The sequence below is a fragment of the Saccopteryx leptura genome, chromosome 2, assembly GCF_036850995.1.
Source record: "Saccopteryx leptura isolate mSacLep1 chromosome 2, mSacLep1_pri_phased_curated, whole genome shotgun sequence".
NCBI lineage: Eukaryota > Metazoa > Chordata > Mammalia > Chiroptera > Emballonuridae > Saccopteryx > Saccopteryx leptura.
The window spans coordinates 58,196,257-58,215,829 of record NC_089504.1 but is presented as its reverse complement, the minus strand read 5'-3'; the positions used below and the strand labels follow the sequence as shown (position 1 = coordinate 58,215,829).

Genomic DNA, 19,573 nt, shown 5'->3' with positions numbered 1-19,573 from the left:
CTCTCACATTCCTTGGTACTCACCTGGAAGAAAAGCTCTTTTGCTCTCAGCCGCACAACTTCATTTCATTAATGACTAAGGTGTCTTGTCTATACTACCTCCCTGTGGGAAATCTGGATGGGTCAGCCACTGAGCACCAAGTAGCTCATCTCTGCTACACCCGGGAATCTAGGGCAGCCACCTCCTGCACAGCCACCCCCCAGCTCTTTCTGGCAGTCATGGTGGAGAGTGTGCTCTGGAAACGTCCACAGGCAGCGGCTACAAGTGTTACCCTAACTGATGTACGTAAGAGTGGAAATATCTCTGCATCTGAGGAGTGGCCTATCCTGATGCCGTGCCACACTACAGATTCCTTTGTGGAACGTAGCAGTTCTGCTGGGGGAAGCTCTGACCTGCCCCAGTATGACCCTCTGTTAATGCCTGCTGTGAGACCCCAGTGTTTGTCTGTTTCCTACCTCATCCCCTGAAATAATATGATATGACAGTAATATAGGAATTTCCAGTATTTTTGATACCAAGACTTAACATCTATAAGCAAAATGCTTCACTCTAGGGAATAGTGATCTGAAAGGGCCCTTTCGCAGGTAAATCAGTCTGCCACCAATGGAGTGCCCCAATTCTGTTTTTTGCTAGAACCGGTGATGAGGAAGAGGGTCCAAAAGCCAAATGGGAGACTGAGCTTCATGAAAGGCATTCTGAAATAATATCTTTGAAGTTAAAAATATTTTATGCACTTAGAGGAATATCACCTTTAAATCACTTACGATATTCAAGTGCTCTGAAACAAATTATAATTTAAAATTTAGACATAACATTGGAAATGATGATGGGGTGAGAGCCAGAATGAGAAACCGGAGTAGCAAAGAGAGGTCCAAGAGAACCATAAGGCCAGCGTGCATCTTAAGCAAGGAATGACAACATCCATCCGAATCCTGGTGTTTCCTGGGATTGATGACAGTTTATCACCCAGCAGGCTGCAAACAAGGATGTTAGCTGTGGCACTGCCCGTTCAATCACTCCATCCACAAGGTGCACTGATGGTAAGTGCTGTTAAAACCCTCCAGGTTATTCACACTGGGGATCTTCCTGACTGTTCTAGCTTTTCTTTCCCTTGCTGACAGTATTTCTCTACGTGTTGCATGACTATCAATGACAAAACTTACAAGGACCCTGTGAGGTGGGCACGACATCACCCCATCTTCCAGAAGAGGACACTGGGGCAGAGAGGCTAGTAGCTTGCCCGAGGTCAGGCAGCTGCTAAGTGGCAGAACAGCGACTGAAGCAGGAAAGTCTTACTCTACACTCCAACTTGCTGGTTGTGTGACCTGGGTAAGTTTTTTACCTATAAACGCTCTCTGAAAAAACGGGGTTAATAATGCCTACCTCACAGGATCCCCCATCGCCTCCATTTTGAGGAATAAATGAGATAACGTATGTGAAGAGCCTGCTAAAGTGTCAATATCCCTTATCTATCATAGACTTCTTCACGGGCAATCACGGGACAAAGCTAGCCTGACAGAAATTTTTATTCTATAAGTTAATTATAATTATTGACATTTAAAGAAAATTGACATAAAAGAATGGAAAAACTGAGCTTTGGGACGAGCTAGTAAAGACAGGCATAAGAATATTTGATAATGAATGATATTTACAAAAATGCATGAACCAAAAAAAAAATGTCCACTCTGCATGGACAGGAAGCAGTTCCTCAGGCTCAGGCAGGTCACCCTCACTTCCGGGGGAAGAACAGAGAGTGAAGTGGGAATGAGGTGGAATGAGGACAGGAAGCAGTTCCTCAGGCTCAGGCAGGTCAGCCCCACTTCCAGGGGAAGAACAGAGAGCGAAGTGGGAATGAGGGTGGAATGAGGCAGGGAGCTGCAGTGGAGAGAGAGGAAGACAAGTGAGCGAGCTGCACTAGCTCCAAGTTTGCTCCTCCAGACAGAGTTCAGGCATGATTTCCACACTGTTTGTGTGTGTGTGCACACACATGTGTACAGGCTCTCTAGTGTACTTCAGATACCGACATCATGAAGAACACAGCTCTCTCCAGAATCTTCTCCCAAAACGTGTTCCAGAGAATCCTAGCAACAAGACTTGAACAGGCATTACACAGTGATAATGCATCTCTTAAAATAACAGTGGGAGCTTCTGGTTAAACAGAGTGAATTACGTTTCCTTGGTGCAGGACTTCTCAGAGCCTCCAACAAGCAATCACGTGTGGCAAATACCCCACCAGATGTATTCTGCAGGATTTCTTGAGCTTATTTTCCAACAGAACCCTATCGCTGCGACGCGCTCGGCCGAGCTGGAATGCCAGAGAGCACAGCCCAAGGACAGACGCTCCACAGACCGGACGTCTGCGCTTCTCTAAGACAGGGGTTCCCACGTGGCAGCGTACACCAGAACCTCCCGAAGGGCTTGTGAAGACACAGGTTCCTGGACCCGACCCTGACGAGTTTCTGCCTAAGAAGGGGTCTGAGAATGTGCATTTGTAACAAGTTCTCAGGTGCTGCTGCTACCGCTGGCCCAGGGATCCTACTTTGAGAACTACTGCCCTAATGCATTTCTAAGTTACATGGGGGCTTCCTGGCCGTATATTATTTCTTCTAAGAAATGATGAAAAAGTTTTTAAAAAATGGCATTCATCTTCTAATGCTACTATTGCATTCAGACGTACCTTATTTCTTATATTTTGGTAGATAGAAAACACTTTTAATTTCAGATTCCTCAGCCTGCCTTGTATGATTGCTACTTCAATACTCTTCTTTATTCCTTTATAAGACTGCATGTTTCTCAAGGTCAAGGACTGGGTCCTGGTTAATTTTTTTTTTTTAATGTTTAAGTGAGAAGAGGGGAGATAGAGAGACAGACTCCCACATGCACCCTGACTGGGATCTACCTGCTGACCTGCATCTGGAGCTGATACTCTGCCCAGCTGGGGCCATGCTTGCAGCCCAGTTAGTGTTAGTGCCTGAGGCAAAAGCTCCACAGAGCCATCCTCAGGACCCAGGGCCAACACTCTCTAACCAAATAAGCCATGGCTGTGGGAGCAAAAGGGAGAGAGAGAGCAAGTGAGGGAGGGAGGGACGGGGAGAGAGGGGGAGAGAGGGAGAGAGAGAGAGAAAGAGAGAGAGAGAGAGAAGAGGTGGGGGAGGGGAAGAGAAGCAGATGGTCATTTCTCCTGTGTGCCATGACTGGAATTGAACCTGGGACTTCCACATGCTGGGTGGACACTTTACCACTGAGACAACCAGCCAGGTAGTTAATTTTTTATATCTAAGATGTCAATCACTGGGATCTGCATAGGAACAGTTTGCTTTTTGAGCCAAATTCTTTTGTTTTCCTTTCACAGTAAGTAGAAAATAAATGGCTAAACCACAACTCCAAATTCTCTCCCCATTTGACAAATACATCTGTAAGTTCTTTGTTAAATTAAGAAAATCATAATTCTTATGGCTCCAGGTATAAATCAAATATTAATATTCAATTAGAGTATACAGTTGGTGCTATGTGAGTGACAGATATCACAAATGATGGACAGACAGAAATTAAAGACTGTTTTAAAATGGAAAGCTAAGCTTCACGGTTTGTGTTTGCTCAGAGATAAAGCACCAGCAACACCAGCGAAGGACTCCTGGTGGGGCCCATGGGTCAAACAGAGACTGTGGGCAGAGGACAGAGAGGCAAATGGGATCCTGCAGAGTCAGAGGTGAAGAAGGAACCAGAAACAAGAGGAGGAAATTCCTGTGCCTTTGTTGAGGTGAGAACACACCAAGGCAGACATCACTCATCAGTTGTGGTGAGGATATTGCTAAATAGGCTTCCAAATAAATCCACAGAGCTTTCCTCTCACCCTGCCCTACCTTCCTGGACAGACTCTGTAAAATCTGTGGCCTTATTCTGCTCTATATTTCTCTAGAGGTGGCCTGGAAAAACTTATTCCTAAAAGCCAGCCTCTCTTTAGGAAAAAAACATGGCGTCACCGTCCTTAGAGAAAGGCATTTCTTACGCACATGTAGGCATCACAGCGCACACTCCCCTTGAGACCATCTTGACTGATCTGGAGAAATGCTCCTGGCCCCCCAGTTCTGTCTTCCTGGTGATAAAGTCTCCACGCATGCTCCCCAAACAGGTAACTTTCTAGAATGTGCAGAAATAAACCATGGGCTTGAACGCAACCGTCTCTACTTACAACTGGAAAAAGTGTCAGGCTTGGTATAAAGGCAGGCAATCTGATGGGCATTTAAATGGATGTTAAGGGAACACAAGGCAGAAAATATTTAATCACAGGCAACAGTTCCTTCAGATGCAGAGAAGCACATTATAAAATGATACCTATGAATGAAATGCAACCATTTAATCTCACCGCTAGGTAATGAATTCTTCACACTAGAGTAATTTGCTGTAAAAATAAATATATGTTTTCCAGATGCCTATGCTACTCTTGGCAGGTCTGAAATAAATTTATAATCAGACAGCATCTATCCTCCTTGTTCTGATGGGCAAGACCCCTACTTTTTTTGTTAAAATGAACAATGGAACTAGTAGATAACAACCCTTTGACGTTTCAAAGTACATTTTCTGGTTTCTTATTAGGGAGCTGGACTTTGAAGAAGGGAAACCACTCTCAGATACTCTGTGGAGATCAGAAGATATACAGGTGTACCTTAGAGATATTATGGGTTTTGTTCCAGGCCACTGCAAAAAGCGAGTATCGCAATAAAGTGAGTTGTGGCGGAGGCTCTTGCCTTCAATTTGTAAAAAAGGCAACATCTGCGAAGTGCAGTGAAGCAAGGTACGCCCGTAGTTCCCAGTGCACTTGGCTCTGGGAGGGATCTGGTACCAGACGCTGCAGTCTGCCCTGGGCACTGCTTCCTGCGCAGGGGATGCACCTGTGCCTGCTGTCCCCTCCAGGACCATCTGTGGGAGTCAAGGGCTCCCAGTCAGGAGCTATTCAATAAACAAGGTGCCCAGTATGAAACCTGGAGCTTAGTGTTTTAAACCCTGACAGACAGAACCTAGGGAAAAACTAATCTTAAAAACTAATCTCTCATGTCCCCCTCTGATAAGATTCCTGTGGAGCTTACCTAGTCCTAACTCCTTTGGGTTTGCATTGACCCATCTCACCTTAGCTCAGGAACCCTAAAGCCTCCACCCTTGGATCCTAGTGAAGACATATTCCCAGGGCCTGTCTCTCTGTCTCTCTGACTGCACCCTGTCATGACCTCTCTAGGTGGCTCTTCCAGGACTTTCTCCAGGACCTGTGAGTGATAACTTCTCTAAATCTCTTCTGTGGTCTTTTGCTTATCTGGCACCCTGGGATCCTACATAACAAATGTTAATTTAACACAATTATAACATGCTGTGTTTGGTAACTGAGGGACACCAGAAGTCAGAACTATGACCCTAAAGACCTTGTTTTTAAAGTTCCCTGCTCTGGATAAAATGAGATGGGTCAGTGCCTGAGAAACAGCTTGTTCTCTCAGGGAGGTCTGTGTGTTCGTACTTCGAAGGTTGTGCATTGTTGATCCTAAATTAAGAGCAGTGGTGGTATTAATGTCACCTCTTTATGATAAAGGGTGACACTGAAAAGAAATTAGGCCAAGCTTGGATGGGTAACTCAATAGGAACCTGATGTTCTATTGATAGAATTACAGTCTGGAAGACCAAGAAGATATGAAGTTCAGGTTCTGTTTTCACGGAGCTGTCCTGTTGGGAACCATGGGGTAATATGCATCTCTGTGGGTAGGGGGTGGGACTTCCTTGAAGGAAGTGAACCTTCCCATTGTCAATCTTCCTGGGAGAAACTAATTTCGGGAAAAGACATAAATACCACAGAAGTAGGTCCCTGACACATAGATGAAATTGGTAGGTCTCTGTCAGTAATCTTTTTATTTATTTATTTATTTATTTATTTATTTATTTATTTATTTATATTTTAAATTTTTTTAGGTGAGAGGAGGGGAGATCTGTCAGTAATCTTGACATTGAGCTACCCTTGATATAACTATAGTTTACTCTCTACGCCTTCCAATTCCGCAACTTCAGTAGTGCTGTCAAAAGTTGCAGCATGGGTTCACTCTATTATGGCAAAAGCTGAGGGAAGGGCCGGGAACACCCTGCACATTCACTGGCTTAATTCCTTTCTCATTCATGCTGCTGAGTTTGAAGGTCAGGCTCTCACTTTGTAAAATGCCATTTTCCCTCCCAAGACCCTGCACAGCCTTGTATTTATAAATGCTGAAGAAATACTTTCTTCTTAATTAAGAGATGAAGGACTCTTAGTAGCTGCCTTCTATCTGAGATTTTTTTTCATTCCACCTTGCCCTACAAACACCACGATGAGACTTGTGAGTGTGTGAACAAGACGACATAAAAATGTGACTAGTTTCTTGAGGAAGGAGTTGAATTTGACCAGTTGAAACTGCATAAAACAGGTTCTAGAAAGTCCTAACTTATTCCAACTTTCTTGAAATACCTGGTTCTGGGTTTCAACAGTGATGCTCTCCCTGTGGCTCCAGGGTGGCCGCCCAGTGGTTCTGGGTGCTGGTGGCACTTAGGGACACTTGAGTTGTGCGATGACACCTTAAGTGTCTCTGTAGTCCTGGGGCTTGTCCGTAATTCTAGGTGGTGCTGGCTTCGTGGTGGAGATTCTAGAGCTCTGCGTTCCATGGGACCACACCTGTTCTGGCTGGCTCAAACTCATTGTGAACGATTTAAACTAAATGAAAGTATGTTTTTGGATCAAACAGGCTCACTCTTTTTAAATCTTAGCAGAACAGATTCAAACAGGTTCTGACCAACTCAAACTAGTTTAAACTGCATTAGCCTTACTCAGACATGATGGGGCTGGCCAGGCTAGATCTGATCAAATGGTCTGTCTTCCTTGAAGGGAGCCGGTTCAATATAGCTTGAACAGGGCCAGCTTGACTGAAAGCAATGGGACCTCGTGTGAACTACACTGTGACAGGAATGTTTAAGTCATGGAGTGCTAGCTGTCGGTAGAAATACAGTGATATGCCTCTTACATTAGAGATAATAGTCAAAACGATATCCTTCCTCATTGTAGAGACTTTTCAAAGTTCATGATCATATGTATTTTATCTCAAGACTGGCCATTAAGAACAACCAAAATATACAGTATATATACATAAGGATTTCAGTATACTTTGGAAATCTTTTTTTTTTTTTCTGTTTAGAACCGTGAGCAGGTACATTATAAGCCCTGCCTGCAACGTCATCCCGATCCACTCTCCTCTAAACTCAGGACTAGGTAGGTGAGGTGTGGGTGACCACTGTGGACCACTCAAGTACCCAACTCTGCCCACCACCCCCACAGACCATACAGTCCCCCTCACCTTGATCCTGCTCACTGCTTCCTGGGCTTGCATCATGCGCACGTTTTTGGAGGGAGTTTTGTCTGAGAGCAGCTGGGTGGAACCAAGGTAATTGGCAGCAAAAATGATTCCATCGATTAAGTCTTCGGGGTCACAAGGTCCGGGAACTGTAACACACAGAGCCATGGTGGTGAGTGAAGCCACCCTGGGGCGCACCTGCCAAATCCCTGGCACACCACCCCTCCCCACTGCTCGCCTCTGGCACAGGGGGCGCTCCTCAGACCCCTGAGCCGTCGTGTCAACCTGTTAGTCTAAAGTATCTGTCATTCACCCCTCATCTTCAAATAATAGAAACATTTTTTTTTCTCAGAGTAACTTACTTCATCCAGGTCATTTACTGTGAGAAATGATGTGAGTATTTATGTAAGTATAAAACTGGAAATGTTTTCATGAAGGATGTGTTTCTCCTGTGACACAGTGAGCTCTCTGGGGACAAGGACTATGTCATAGTCATCTTTGGCTCTCTTGTGTCTAGCTAGCATCTGTCACCCAGAGGAAATCAAATAAATGCTTGCCTGACAAATGGTTAGGTAAGCAGTTCCTTGACTTGCCACCCATTTATATCTTCTCCCTCTTCATTTATTTCCATAATGGGGGAAATACATTTTATAAATCAGAAAAATGAGAAATTTATTTCAGAATGTCTGATTCCCATAATAGCCTCTGACCCCAGTTCTGGGAGACAGCTAACATTATTCCAAAGCTGTGGTCTCAGGCTTGCCAACCTGGCTGACGTACAGATCGTAAGCTTCCAGTCTGGTTCTGCATACAGATCAAGTCCAAGGAAAATGGGAATCTGTTTCACTGATTAGCCTTTTACATCAAACTTTAGCTTTATTTTATTTATTTATTTTTAAAAATATTTTATTGATTTGGGGGGGGGGAGGAAGAAGATAGATACAGATACATCAATATGTTCCTTTATGTGCCCTGACTGGGGATTGAACCAGCAACTTCTGTGCTTTGGGACGATGCTCTAACCCAGTGGTCCCCAACCTTTTTTGGGCTACAGATTAGTTTAACGTCAGAAAATATTTTCATGGACCAGCCTTTAGGGTGGGACGGATAAATGTATCACGTGACCAAGATAAGCGTCAAGAGTGAGTCTTAGACGGATGTAACAGAGGGAATCTGGTCATATTTTAAAAATAAAACATCATTCAGACTAAACTATAAATAAAACAAAAATAATGTAAGTTATTTTTTCTTTCTCTGCAGACCGGTACCAAATGGCCCACGGACCGGTACCATGGGGCCACTGCTCTAACCAAACGAGCTATCTGGCCAGGCTCAAACTTTAGTTTTAAATATTTGCCCTGGCCGGAGAGTTCAACTGGTTAGAGCATCGTCCCAAAGTGCAGAGGTTGTCGGTTTGATCCCCACTCACGGCACAGACAGGAACAGATCAATGATCCTGTCTCTCTCTCTCCCTTCCTCTCTTGCTAAAATCAATAAATAAATGTTAAAAAAAACCCAAAAAGCTTTAAAAAATAAATAATTAAAATGGAAGTATATGACTCTAACCATAATTGCCTATAAATGCTACTTGACATTAAAATATATCTGGGGCTAAGATATAACTAACTATAATAGACGTACTAAGAAAGGCATTCTAATTCTGCAATGAAAACATGTATTTTCTTTGGCTTGAATGCCATATTTGCAGAGACTAAAATATACGTTTTAACCCACAGTTAAAACCTCAGGATCTTAAATTAGATACCTTGAAATGGAAGCAATTTGCTTTTTCTTTTTGGAGAACTAATCTGAAATGGTTTTAATTTTTATTCTTAAACATGAAGCTCATGTTGAGTTTTAACAGCCCCTTCCCACAATAAGCTACTTATCAGGGTACAGACTTAAAATAATCTATTCATTTTTTTTCTAAAACCAAGGTGGTGGTTGAAACAAAGAAATTAACAATGTTTTGGGAAATGCCTTCACAAAGCATCTGTATAGTAATTAAAAAAGGAAACCTGTTATTTGTCTTATTTGGGAAAGACTTCTAGACAAACACTGAGTGGTACAGAGCCTAATGGCCACCACTACCTACTGGTAATTTCCGTTCTTCTCAACAGCCATGTTTCTCATCCTGAAATTTTTCTAGATGTGGGATGAATTCAGGTTGTTTACATTGTATATTATACAATTTAGTTGTATAGCAAAAAAGCAGTAGTCAGACTAAAATAATCAAACAAGTTTGGAACCACATTATGCTTTGTAAAATGTAAATGATTATTAATATTCTATTACAAATTCCTGTGATGGATATACAATGTTACTTAAACATAATCATTTTTGTCAACCAGTTATTATGAAAAAAGTTCTCATCTGGGATAGTAACTTTTAAAAATGTTCTACTTCTTTGTGAAAATAACAAATGTCATAGAAAAGTAAAAATTAAACACCTCTTTATGACTTCCAATATCATACTATACTTATCTCTGATTTAGCTCTACTCACTGAAAAGAATCCCTCTTGAACCTTAGTAAGTGTGAATATGCAGATACGTTTAAGAGCAATCCAAATAATATGTAAATGACTGTGTAAATGTCAAGCAGCCAAGAGACAGAAATATTGGATCTAAACAAATTATACATTTGAGATGTAATCTTACGCTCTTTATCCTGCAGGGAAATTGATTATAATCAAATGTCACTGTTACTGTATCATACCCAGAAAGAAAGCACCCCAATTTCATATATTCACTTTAGTCTCAGATGTTAGTGTATTATATTAAAAAGTTAAAACAATTAAAGTTATAATGTTCCTAAGTAAAAGAAACACAGGTTTCATTTTGAAATGTGTTTTTCTTTCCAGTGAAGCCTTTGTGGTCCTTGGTGGGTGACCAGGCACACGTTATCTGTACCTTTGCCCTCAAGTCAATGCTAAGCTTGGAGGACCAGATATGAAGAAAAATGGAGTTTCCAAACATCCTATAACTCCTATAGGTGCTCTTATGAAATTTTGGGGCTTCATAAAAATGGCACAAATAGGCCCTAGCTAGTTTGTTAGTGGATAGAGTGCCAGCCCAGCATATGGACGTTCCGGGTTTAATCCCTAGTCAGGGCACACAGGGGAAGCAACCATCTGCTTCGCTCCCCTCCCTCTCCACCTTCTCTTCCTCTTCCCCTCCTGCAGTCAGTGGCTTGATTGGTTTGAGCATAGCATACAGCACCGAAGATGATTCAGTTGGTCCAAGCACATTGGCTTCAGACACTAAAAATTGCTTGGTTGATTTGAGCATTGGCCCCAGTCTGTGGTTGCCAAATGGATCCCAGTAGGGGCACTTGCAGGAGTCTGCCTCACTATTCTCCCCTCCTCTCATCTAACAACAACAACAACAAAGGTACAAATAATTTACAGGTGACTCAAGAATGAAACCTGAGTAACTGAACCTAACCTATGAGCATGTTCTGGGTTTCAGACCTGAAGGTTCAAAGAAGTTTCATTCCCAGGCAGAATACACCAATTTTTTATTCACAGGATCCAAAGACCAGATATGACCTCAAAGCGATGCCTGGCATTCTCTGGCTCCAGCAAATCTTCCTTCAAAGAAATGGCAATCCATCCTACCCAAGAAAGCATCTGCCATCCTCCTGGTAGAGAATCAGTGTCACTGTAGCTACCAGGTGCCTTTATGTGAATGAAAAATGGGCATTCCGTTTATGTGATCTGACCCCAATCTGGGGTGCCGAGGTTGGGCTACTAGGCCTGTTGGGTAAGTATCCCTGGGCAGCGAGCAACCCACACAGCTATGTGGCAGTCCTGTATAGAATGCAGGGAGAATTAATGGAGTCAGACTGCCAGTTCACAGCCTCACTCTGCCTCTTGTTAACTGTGTGATCTAGGGTAAGTTGCTCACCTCTTTGATGCCTCGGTCCTCTCATACATAACATGGGGATAATGATAACACCCACTTCACAAGATCAGTTTGAGGATTCAATTAGTTATTACACGGAAAGTGCTTAGAAAAGGAGCTGGCAAAAAGTAATAGTTTAATAAATGTTTCTATTGCTAGCTCATCCAAGCAAGAGACAGAAATTATTGGGAAGGTTTTTGTTGTTGTTTTTTGTTTTTATTAAATGAAGGGGACCGAACTTTCTCCCCCTTACTTCAGCTTACTCCCACTTAAATAGTCCTTGATGGATATAAGAGGTGTACTGGTGCAGACGTGGGAAACTTGGGTTTCAGATTCAATATGATCATTTCTAAGCTAGGCAAAGCCCCCTACCCCAGACTCAAGTTCTCACGGACAGAATCAGCAAAGGGAAGGAGGAGGTTCTTCAGAGGCTCACAGCTATTGTTTTAGTCTAAGGTTCTAAGACGGTTAAGACTGTGAATTAATTGGCTCCATGGCTTTTCTTCTTCACTATTGCCTTCCAGCCCAGTGCTTCAAACACCCTAAATGTTGAAAGATTCAGGAATGACTCAGTGCTCAATATTTTCTTTTAGCTCTTACCTTCAACGTAGGTTGGGAATGACGCCAAGCTTTTTCTTGACTGTAATTAAGACAAAGAGGTTTCAAAAAGGGTAATGCATGATGAAATATGCATTAACACAACCATCCATTCAACATAAAAAAATAAACACGTCACCAGTGGCAGAGATTAACCAGTTATCAATCATTTTTGGTTACAGAAAGTAAAGTGTCAAGAAACATATGCATTTCTCATTCAAGGTTACCCCAAGCCCAGAACCATCCATTCATATTTTAGATAATCTGAAAATCCTCCATTCTATAATCAGAGAGATGATCATCAGCTTAAAGAATATCCCACAAACCAAAATTTATAATCTGCAATAGCAGTAAAAACATCTTAGTTTGTATTCTTATGAATCTGGGTTTCTAACTAAAAACTGCTGATTAATGAAAGCACCAACAATATAATTATATTGCAAGATTAAGAATTCTCTTGGAGAATTTTATTTCATGTTAGGTCTTTGCTGCAGTGATCTCTCACTGTGCTAAAAATGTTTGCTGGAGTTTTTAATCTCTTCCCATCATCTTTTACTGATTTATGTTAGTTTAAAATTTTCACTATATATGCAGTTATCATGTGTTACTTTAAAGTAAGAATACAACCAACAAGGAGTAAATTAAAAACCCTAAAATTATGTATATTAAGTAACAACTTGGAGCAAAGGTCAGTCTTCCAACAGCGCTTTTGGAAGAGACTATGAGCAACTAGAAACCCTCTGGACCCCACTGGACAGCAGTTTAAACCTCAGCTCTCAGAGGAGCGAAACTTACCATTGGTTCCTTTCACAAGCACATGTCCTAGGGACAACTCTGAGTGGCATAAGAGTAAGAAATTCATTCCTACTTAAGCCAGTAATGGAATTTGTAGCTGATCTGTGTGGGGCAGGGTGATGTGAGCATTGCAGGAGAGTGGAGAGCTAATGTCAAAGACAAGAGTCCCTAAAATGGTCTGACCAGGTGGTAGTGCAGTGGCTAGAGTGTTGGCATAAGATGCTGAGGACCCAGGTTCAAAACCCTGAGGTTGCCGGCTTGAGCATGGGCTCACCAGCTTGAGCACGGGATTGCTGGCTTGAGTGTGGGATCACAGACATGACCTCATGGTCCCTGTCTTGAGCACAAAGGTCACTGGCTTAAACCTTACAGTCATGACTTGAGCACAAGGTCACTGGCTTGAGCAAGGGGTCACTTGGTCTGCTGTAGCCCCCCTGTCAAGGCACATATGAGAAAGCAATCAATGAACAACTAAAGTGCTGCAACAAAGAATTAATGCTTCTCATCTCTCTCCCTTCCTGTCTGTCTGTCCCCGTCTATCCCCTGCCCCCTCTCTCACATGCACACACACTAAGAAAAAGAAAATAGTCCAGTTTGCATGGTGAAGGGTTAGCCTCAGAAAGCCTAAAAATTTTTATTGCTAAGAATCTACAAGGTGTTAGGTAACCATTAAAATATATACCATTTAGAAAAAAGGTATCCAGTAGAGCAGTGGTTCCCAACCTTTTTTGGGCCACGGATCGGTTTAATGTCAGAAAATATTTTCACGGATCGGCCTTTAGGGTGGGACAGATAAATGTATCACGTGACAGAGACAAGTGTCAAGAGTGAGCCTTAGACGGATGTAACAGAGGGAATCTGGTCATTTTTTAAAAATAAAATATCATTCAGACTTAAATATAAATAAAACGGAAATAATGTAAGTTATTTATTCTTTCTCTGTGGACGGGTACCAAATGGCCCACGGACCGGTACCGGTCCGCAGCCCGGGGGTTGGGGACCACTGCAGTAGAGCATAGCTACTACAGGTTGACTTGAAGTGAGGTTATGCTCTGGTGTGCCTGGTGGGCTGGGATGTCATGGGAAACAATTCCATATCATAGTACTTCATACAGTGCTCGTCACTTGGATGATAGGAATGACAAAGGGATGATTAATTAATTGACTTGAACAAAATTCTAAAAAAAATAGCAGTTTTGTTATGTGAAAAATTGGAGGCAAATAAAGACACTTTATTTTCGGACTCTAACTCAAGTCAGGACAATGACAAGAATTCAACACTAATTATACAATACACTGCACAGAGCAACCTGTCAGTAAACCTGCTGCTGATGTGGTCACCAGGATGAAATGCTTCCTTACACCAAAGAGTGTGGGGTTTCTGGTTTTAGAAATGATCACCTTTAAAAAGAAACTAAAGACATAAGTCCATTAGGAATAACAGCTTATTGGCTGCTACTGCATTTATAAAAAAAATTTATACTGTGTGAAAGCCAAGATATGGGGATAGAAGGAAAAAGAAATCCAATTCAATAATACTTTACATTAATTTTACTTTCTATATATTCAAGTGAGATGACAGGCCCGGGTGAGTGCCAATGGCCAAGTCTGTCTCATTTGGTTGGTTTAAAGAAAAACAATCCATAACTTTAGGGCATGCAAATGGAAGCTAACTTCTTCATAAAGGTTAAAGATTTCCAAATTATTTTTCCCTAACCATCTTCCTGTCCTTGTGCAGCTAAGGGTCTGGGGTAATAAGGGTTTAATTTGTTTAATCAAAATGGTAAGCCTTCAGGTACCTCCAAGAAGCCAATTCAGATTTTCTTGGCCTACTGGGTACTTTTCTGAATGCTATTTTCAAGGTCAGTGTTCAGATTTTAGTAGAAACTACAGAAGAATTATTTCAGTCTAAAGCTCTAAAAACTGCTGTTTTATTTAGAGCTACAATGGAGGGCATTGGGTGTATTAGCTTATTCTCTATTCATGAGCTCATGACTGGCTTTCACCAGTCTCTGGGGTACTACATTTTTAAAAAAGAGTTTTGTGAAATGAAAGAATCTCTAATTATTGCACACAAAGAGGATTTTCATCATTATTTCTAAGGATATGTAGAAACATGTGCCAAGTCCTATAGGAACTGAGAAACTAACAAATTTGCCTTGCTTATTATAGCTGATGAATAATCAAATGTTGACTGTTCAGATCTCTGATCAGGCCTTTATTTTCTCACATGTGGGCAGAGATGAACATTAGTTAATCCTTAACATTCAAAAATTAATAAAACCACATTCAAGAAGATAAAGGCCAACATATTTGGGGTTTTCCAGAAGGTCACACTACCAATGTGCAGAACCTGGAGGCCTGACGACTGGAATAATAATGCACAAGCCACCTTGTTCATTCAGTGTGTGACCTACAAGCACTTTCACCCTAAGGACAGCAGATCCTGGTGTTAGGAACCTGGGCCCACAGGCGCTCTGGGTTCAAAGCCTGGTCCCACCAGTTGTAAGCCCTGGGACCTCAGATAAGTTTTCAACCTCTAAGCTTCCTCAGCTAACCCATAAAGACAATAATTCCTACTCAGAGAATTATTTTAAGGATTAAATGAAGTACTATCTGATTTGTCTGGCCTGGTGCTCATTGCTGTTATTATTATCGTTGCGGCTGCCTCTCTTTCCTTCCTGACATTTGTTCTCCCCGCTCTGTGTGCTGTGAGTGAGATATACGGCAAAGCTGTGGGAGTCGGGGCAGCAGGAACTGTGACCCCATTAGTCCCGTTCCTTTAGTCCTGAAGCCTGTGGTTTGAGGATCAAGACCAAGGGAGGACAGAATATATTTCAAATCTAAATTCTAATGCTGCTTCAGAGAAGGTCTCCTTGTGTTTGCTTGGTTGACTATGAACAGAGTTACTTCCCCCCTGCATGAATATATAACGGTACATGTATATGCAGTCAATGATACTTCAAATATAAATTTCAACCTGGGCTCCCTTTAGAAGTGCTCTGCCACCCAGACCTAAATGGAGTTTGCTTTCTTCCATTGCTATTTAATTGAAAATTATTAGCAAAATGGGGGGAAATGAGACAATCCAATCATTCATTGTGTGGTTTGCCTCCTAAACATATATCCTCAGCGTCAACTAGGCAGCCACTATATTTAGAGCGAGCTGAGCCCACCCACAGATTGTGAAGCAGGCCAATATCTGTCTGTCTGATGCTAGCTTATAATGAGGTGGGGGAGGCAGTGAGCTGGGTGTCGCAAGACGCAGGTGCTGGAGGAGGCGGCAGCAAGCCTCAGGGGAAAACACCTGCCCTTTTTAGCCCAAGAGACCCTAGTGGGAGCAAGCAGCGTCTTCCTGTTCACATATCCTCTGCCAGAGCTCAGTTTGGGCTCCCTAGGTAAGGCGACAGTATGATTTGTTGTCCAAAGGCACACTTCAGGGCTGCACTGTCCAAGAGCCCCCTGCTGCACATGGCTATTTTAGTTAATTGAAACTGAATAAAATGGAAAATTCAGGTCCTCAGTACCATTAGCCACATGCTGAGGGCTTGCCAGTCACACATGGCTGGTGACTACCATAGAGGACAAGACAGGAACAGAACATTTCCAGTGTTGCAGCTGGTTCTCTGGACAGCACTGCTCTAAAGAGTGAGAAGGGGTGCTGACCAGGTATGCCGTAGGACACAGCTGTGAGCCAGAACCACCACAGACAAACCTGGTCACCCTGTCATCATGAAGGATATTTCACTCGGCTCAGAAATAAGGGGTTATTTTAAAAAATCAACCCATTTTCCAAACCACATGGTACCTGAGACCTGAAACACAAGAAAGATGGCTGCTACAGAGTGTGTTTGATGCCCTACAGCCAACACTGTCCAAGGGAATTTTCTGCACTGGTGCAATGTTCTGTAATCTCCCCTGTACAGAACAGTAGCCACTAGTGGTATGGGGCTACAGGTGATTGACGTGTGCCTAGTGTGCCTGCAGGAGTGAAATTTTCATTGCATTTATCAATTAAAATAGACACCTGTGGCTAGCAGCTACCGAATTGGACAGTATGACTTTAATTGCTGCATCCCACCCTGGAGAGGAGAAGATAGACTTTTTCTCCCCAGGATACTTTGGGGTAGAAACTCTGTGGGAGGCTGGAGAAGGCATAAACCAGAAGCAGAATGGAAAAAAAATGGGCTGATGACTTTTGAAATGAAATGGCACCCTACCTCTTTGTTGGTGGAGGCTTCCGCGGGGTCACTGGGATGGAGGGGTGTACTCGAAGACTCTGCGCCCAGGGGCGAGGAACTGCCTGGAGAGGGAGACTGGAACACAGCAAGGGAACAACACAGTGAGAACCTGAGGGACTGGGGTGCACCGGCCTGTGGGGCGACAAGAGGACCCAGGAGAGAGCTGCACACAACTGGCTGAGAAAACTTCTCAGGAAAGGGCCGGGTTTGTCAAGCTTTCTTTTAAATTTCTGCCATGTTTCAAAGGAGCCCTTAGAGCTCAGCTACGCCACACCCCACCCTTAAAGCCAAGTGTTTAAATGCAGCAAAAGTTGAACTTCAAACTTAAAGCTCTAGATGAAAAACCCAATGGTGATGCACGCAAGTTTGTGCTTTAAACATCTTTTTCTTGTTGATGTTGGGTGCTAAATGCTGTATAAGATCACCTGCCCAAGAAGATCTGAGTGAAAAAGTAAAAATTACAACATATATATTTTAAAGCAGCAGCTGGGAGTCATTCTGATGACTGGAAATTGTACTGCCTGTATTTTCCTAGTCAGTTTAGTCAGTTCAGACTTCAAATATTTTTTCTGATTTAAACCATAAGCCACTGAAAAGTCAGAGAAACTTCCGCATCCAAACAACATTACTTTGGCTAATCTTAGAAAAGTTTCAAAATTCTGTTAAATGATAGAAAGCAATTCCACTTTTGGGTATTTGTCCAAAGAAGACAAAAAACATGAATTCAAAAGATATATGCACCCCCATGTTCACTGCTGCATTATTACAATAGCCAAGATACAGAAGCAACCTCAGTGTCCACTGACAGATAAATGGATCAAGAAGTTGCAATACACAGCACGTGTGCGTGTGCGTACGCTTACACACACACACACACACACACACACACACACACCACACTGGAATAATGTAATGCTAAGCCATGAAAAGAATGAAATATTGCCATTTGTGACAAAATGAAGGGACCCTAAAGGGTATTATGCTAAGTAAAATAAGTCAGAGAACAACAAATTCTGTATGATTTAACTATGTGTGGTGACTAGACTTATTGGGGTGATCACTTTGTAAGGTATATAAATGTTGAATAACTATGTTATACACCTGAAACTAAGATAATCTTCTATGTCAACTGTGATTTAAAATTTTTTTAAACTTCAATGAATAAAATAAGGCTTAGGAAAACAGGATCGGGGTGTACGGCCCCCATCGGGTGTGTGATGCCCGCGGCGATGGGCTCGGCTCCTAGCACAGGCAGGAAACACGCAGCTCCAGGCCAGCACTGAGACATGGCACACGCTCCATAAATACCTGCTGCATAAATGACCAAGCAAGCAAGCACAGGGCTGGGACGAATCCAGGCTTTGAAAACCCCCCTAGCCAATACCTGAACATTTCTGTATGCTCCTGAAATCCTGGGAGATGAAAGGGATCTTCAAGTGAGCCATGGGGATGCTTAAAAATTCTGTAGCGATGGCCCTCTGAGAGTAAGAATGCACTGCTTCACAGTTTGTTAGTGATGTTTGATAGAGGACATAAAACAGGATTCGGTTTTATTTATGAACCCACACAAAGACATATCCTCTGAAGAACTGTAGGGCTGTGAGTGAGGGGAGGTAAGTCCTGGCAAACGGAAGCAACATAACAGTAACAGTAATCGTTGCTTGAATCTCATCTGCTCTCACTGACTGTTCCCCTTGAAGAGGCCAAGGCACAGACATGGGTAAAATACCTCTGTGTGAAAAGGGAGAATGTGCCACAAAGCAGTGATGTTTGGGAGGGGTGGGGGCACATTAATATATAAGGGGACCTCCGTGAGCAGTATGTGACATCATAAATAAAAATGAATCCTTTCCAAAAAGTCTGAATTACATGAAACACAGAGACACCAAACAAACTAAAAAAGGACATGGTGAAATGAAGAATTCTTCACACTGAGACGGTGTACGGTCCTGGCCTATTGCTATGAGGCCTGGGTTTATTTTCCATGAGCCCATGGTCCTGATTCTGATCAGGGAGGTGAGGACCACTGAGTCTCTGAGACCTCCACATGCAGAAAGCAGCTGCTCCACAGTAAAACCAAGAGAAGGGCACAGGGAAGTAGCAGACATAAAGCATCCAGACCCCACAGCTGCTGGAAGCAAGAAAACAGCCTTGTACGCCTTTAAAAAGAAACACAGAAATTTTCAGTTGGCACCCAAGAGAGTTGGTGGGTGCTTGCTGAGTTCATTCTCTGGCCTACTCAAAATTAATGTCTTAAAACTCTTTATGAAAATTTAATGCCTTTAAAATTTATCAATTTTTCAAATTTAAAGATCTTCCTTAGACATTTATGTTTCTCCCCTCCCACCCCGACCGCCCCCCCCCCAACCCAAGTACTTTTCTCTGGTACAAAGATTTTAAGGGTCTAGTCCCCAGAGAAGCTAGTACAGCTGGTTTTTCTTTAATTATTTGGTTTGAAAGGTGGTGTGACACCTTCATTAAAAAAACAGCAACCCTTCAAAAGAGTCCTGCAGTTACTGTTTATTTTCTGTTGCAAATCTTCTGAAAATGGATTCTTTGCAATGTCGCGGGCATCAGATCATCTCAGAATGATTTGAGAAGACAGGTTATCCAAACAGTACCTGGTGGTGTGGAAGAGGCAGACCAGACCCCAGAGGAATGCTAAGTGACCAGTGCTGGGC

The 19,573-nt window shown here is 42.5% G+C and overlaps 1 protein-coding gene across 6 annotated transcripts in view; it reads right to left on the bottom strand.

The window, feature by feature from the left end:
* Positions 1-19,573, bottom strand: part of APBA1 (amyloid beta precursor protein binding family A member 1) — a 231,849-nt gene that overhangs the window by 23,009 nt on the left and 189,267 nt on the right. For 5 of the 6 annotated variants that reach the window (XM_066368017.1, XM_066368019.1, XM_066368016.1 and 2 more), the window contains 3 exons: positions 16,872-16,967; positions 11,860-11,899; positions 7,359-7,504 (listed from right to left, as the gene is read on the bottom strand). In XM_066368017.1, coding sequence (XP_066224114.1) covers positions 7,359-7,504; positions 11,860-11,899; positions 16,872-16,967 — 282 coding nt within the window. The remainder of the gene's footprint in view (positions 1-7,358; positions 7,505-11,859; positions 11,900-16,871; positions 16,968-19,573) is intronic. The other variant, XM_066368020.1, reaches the window with a different exon arrangement.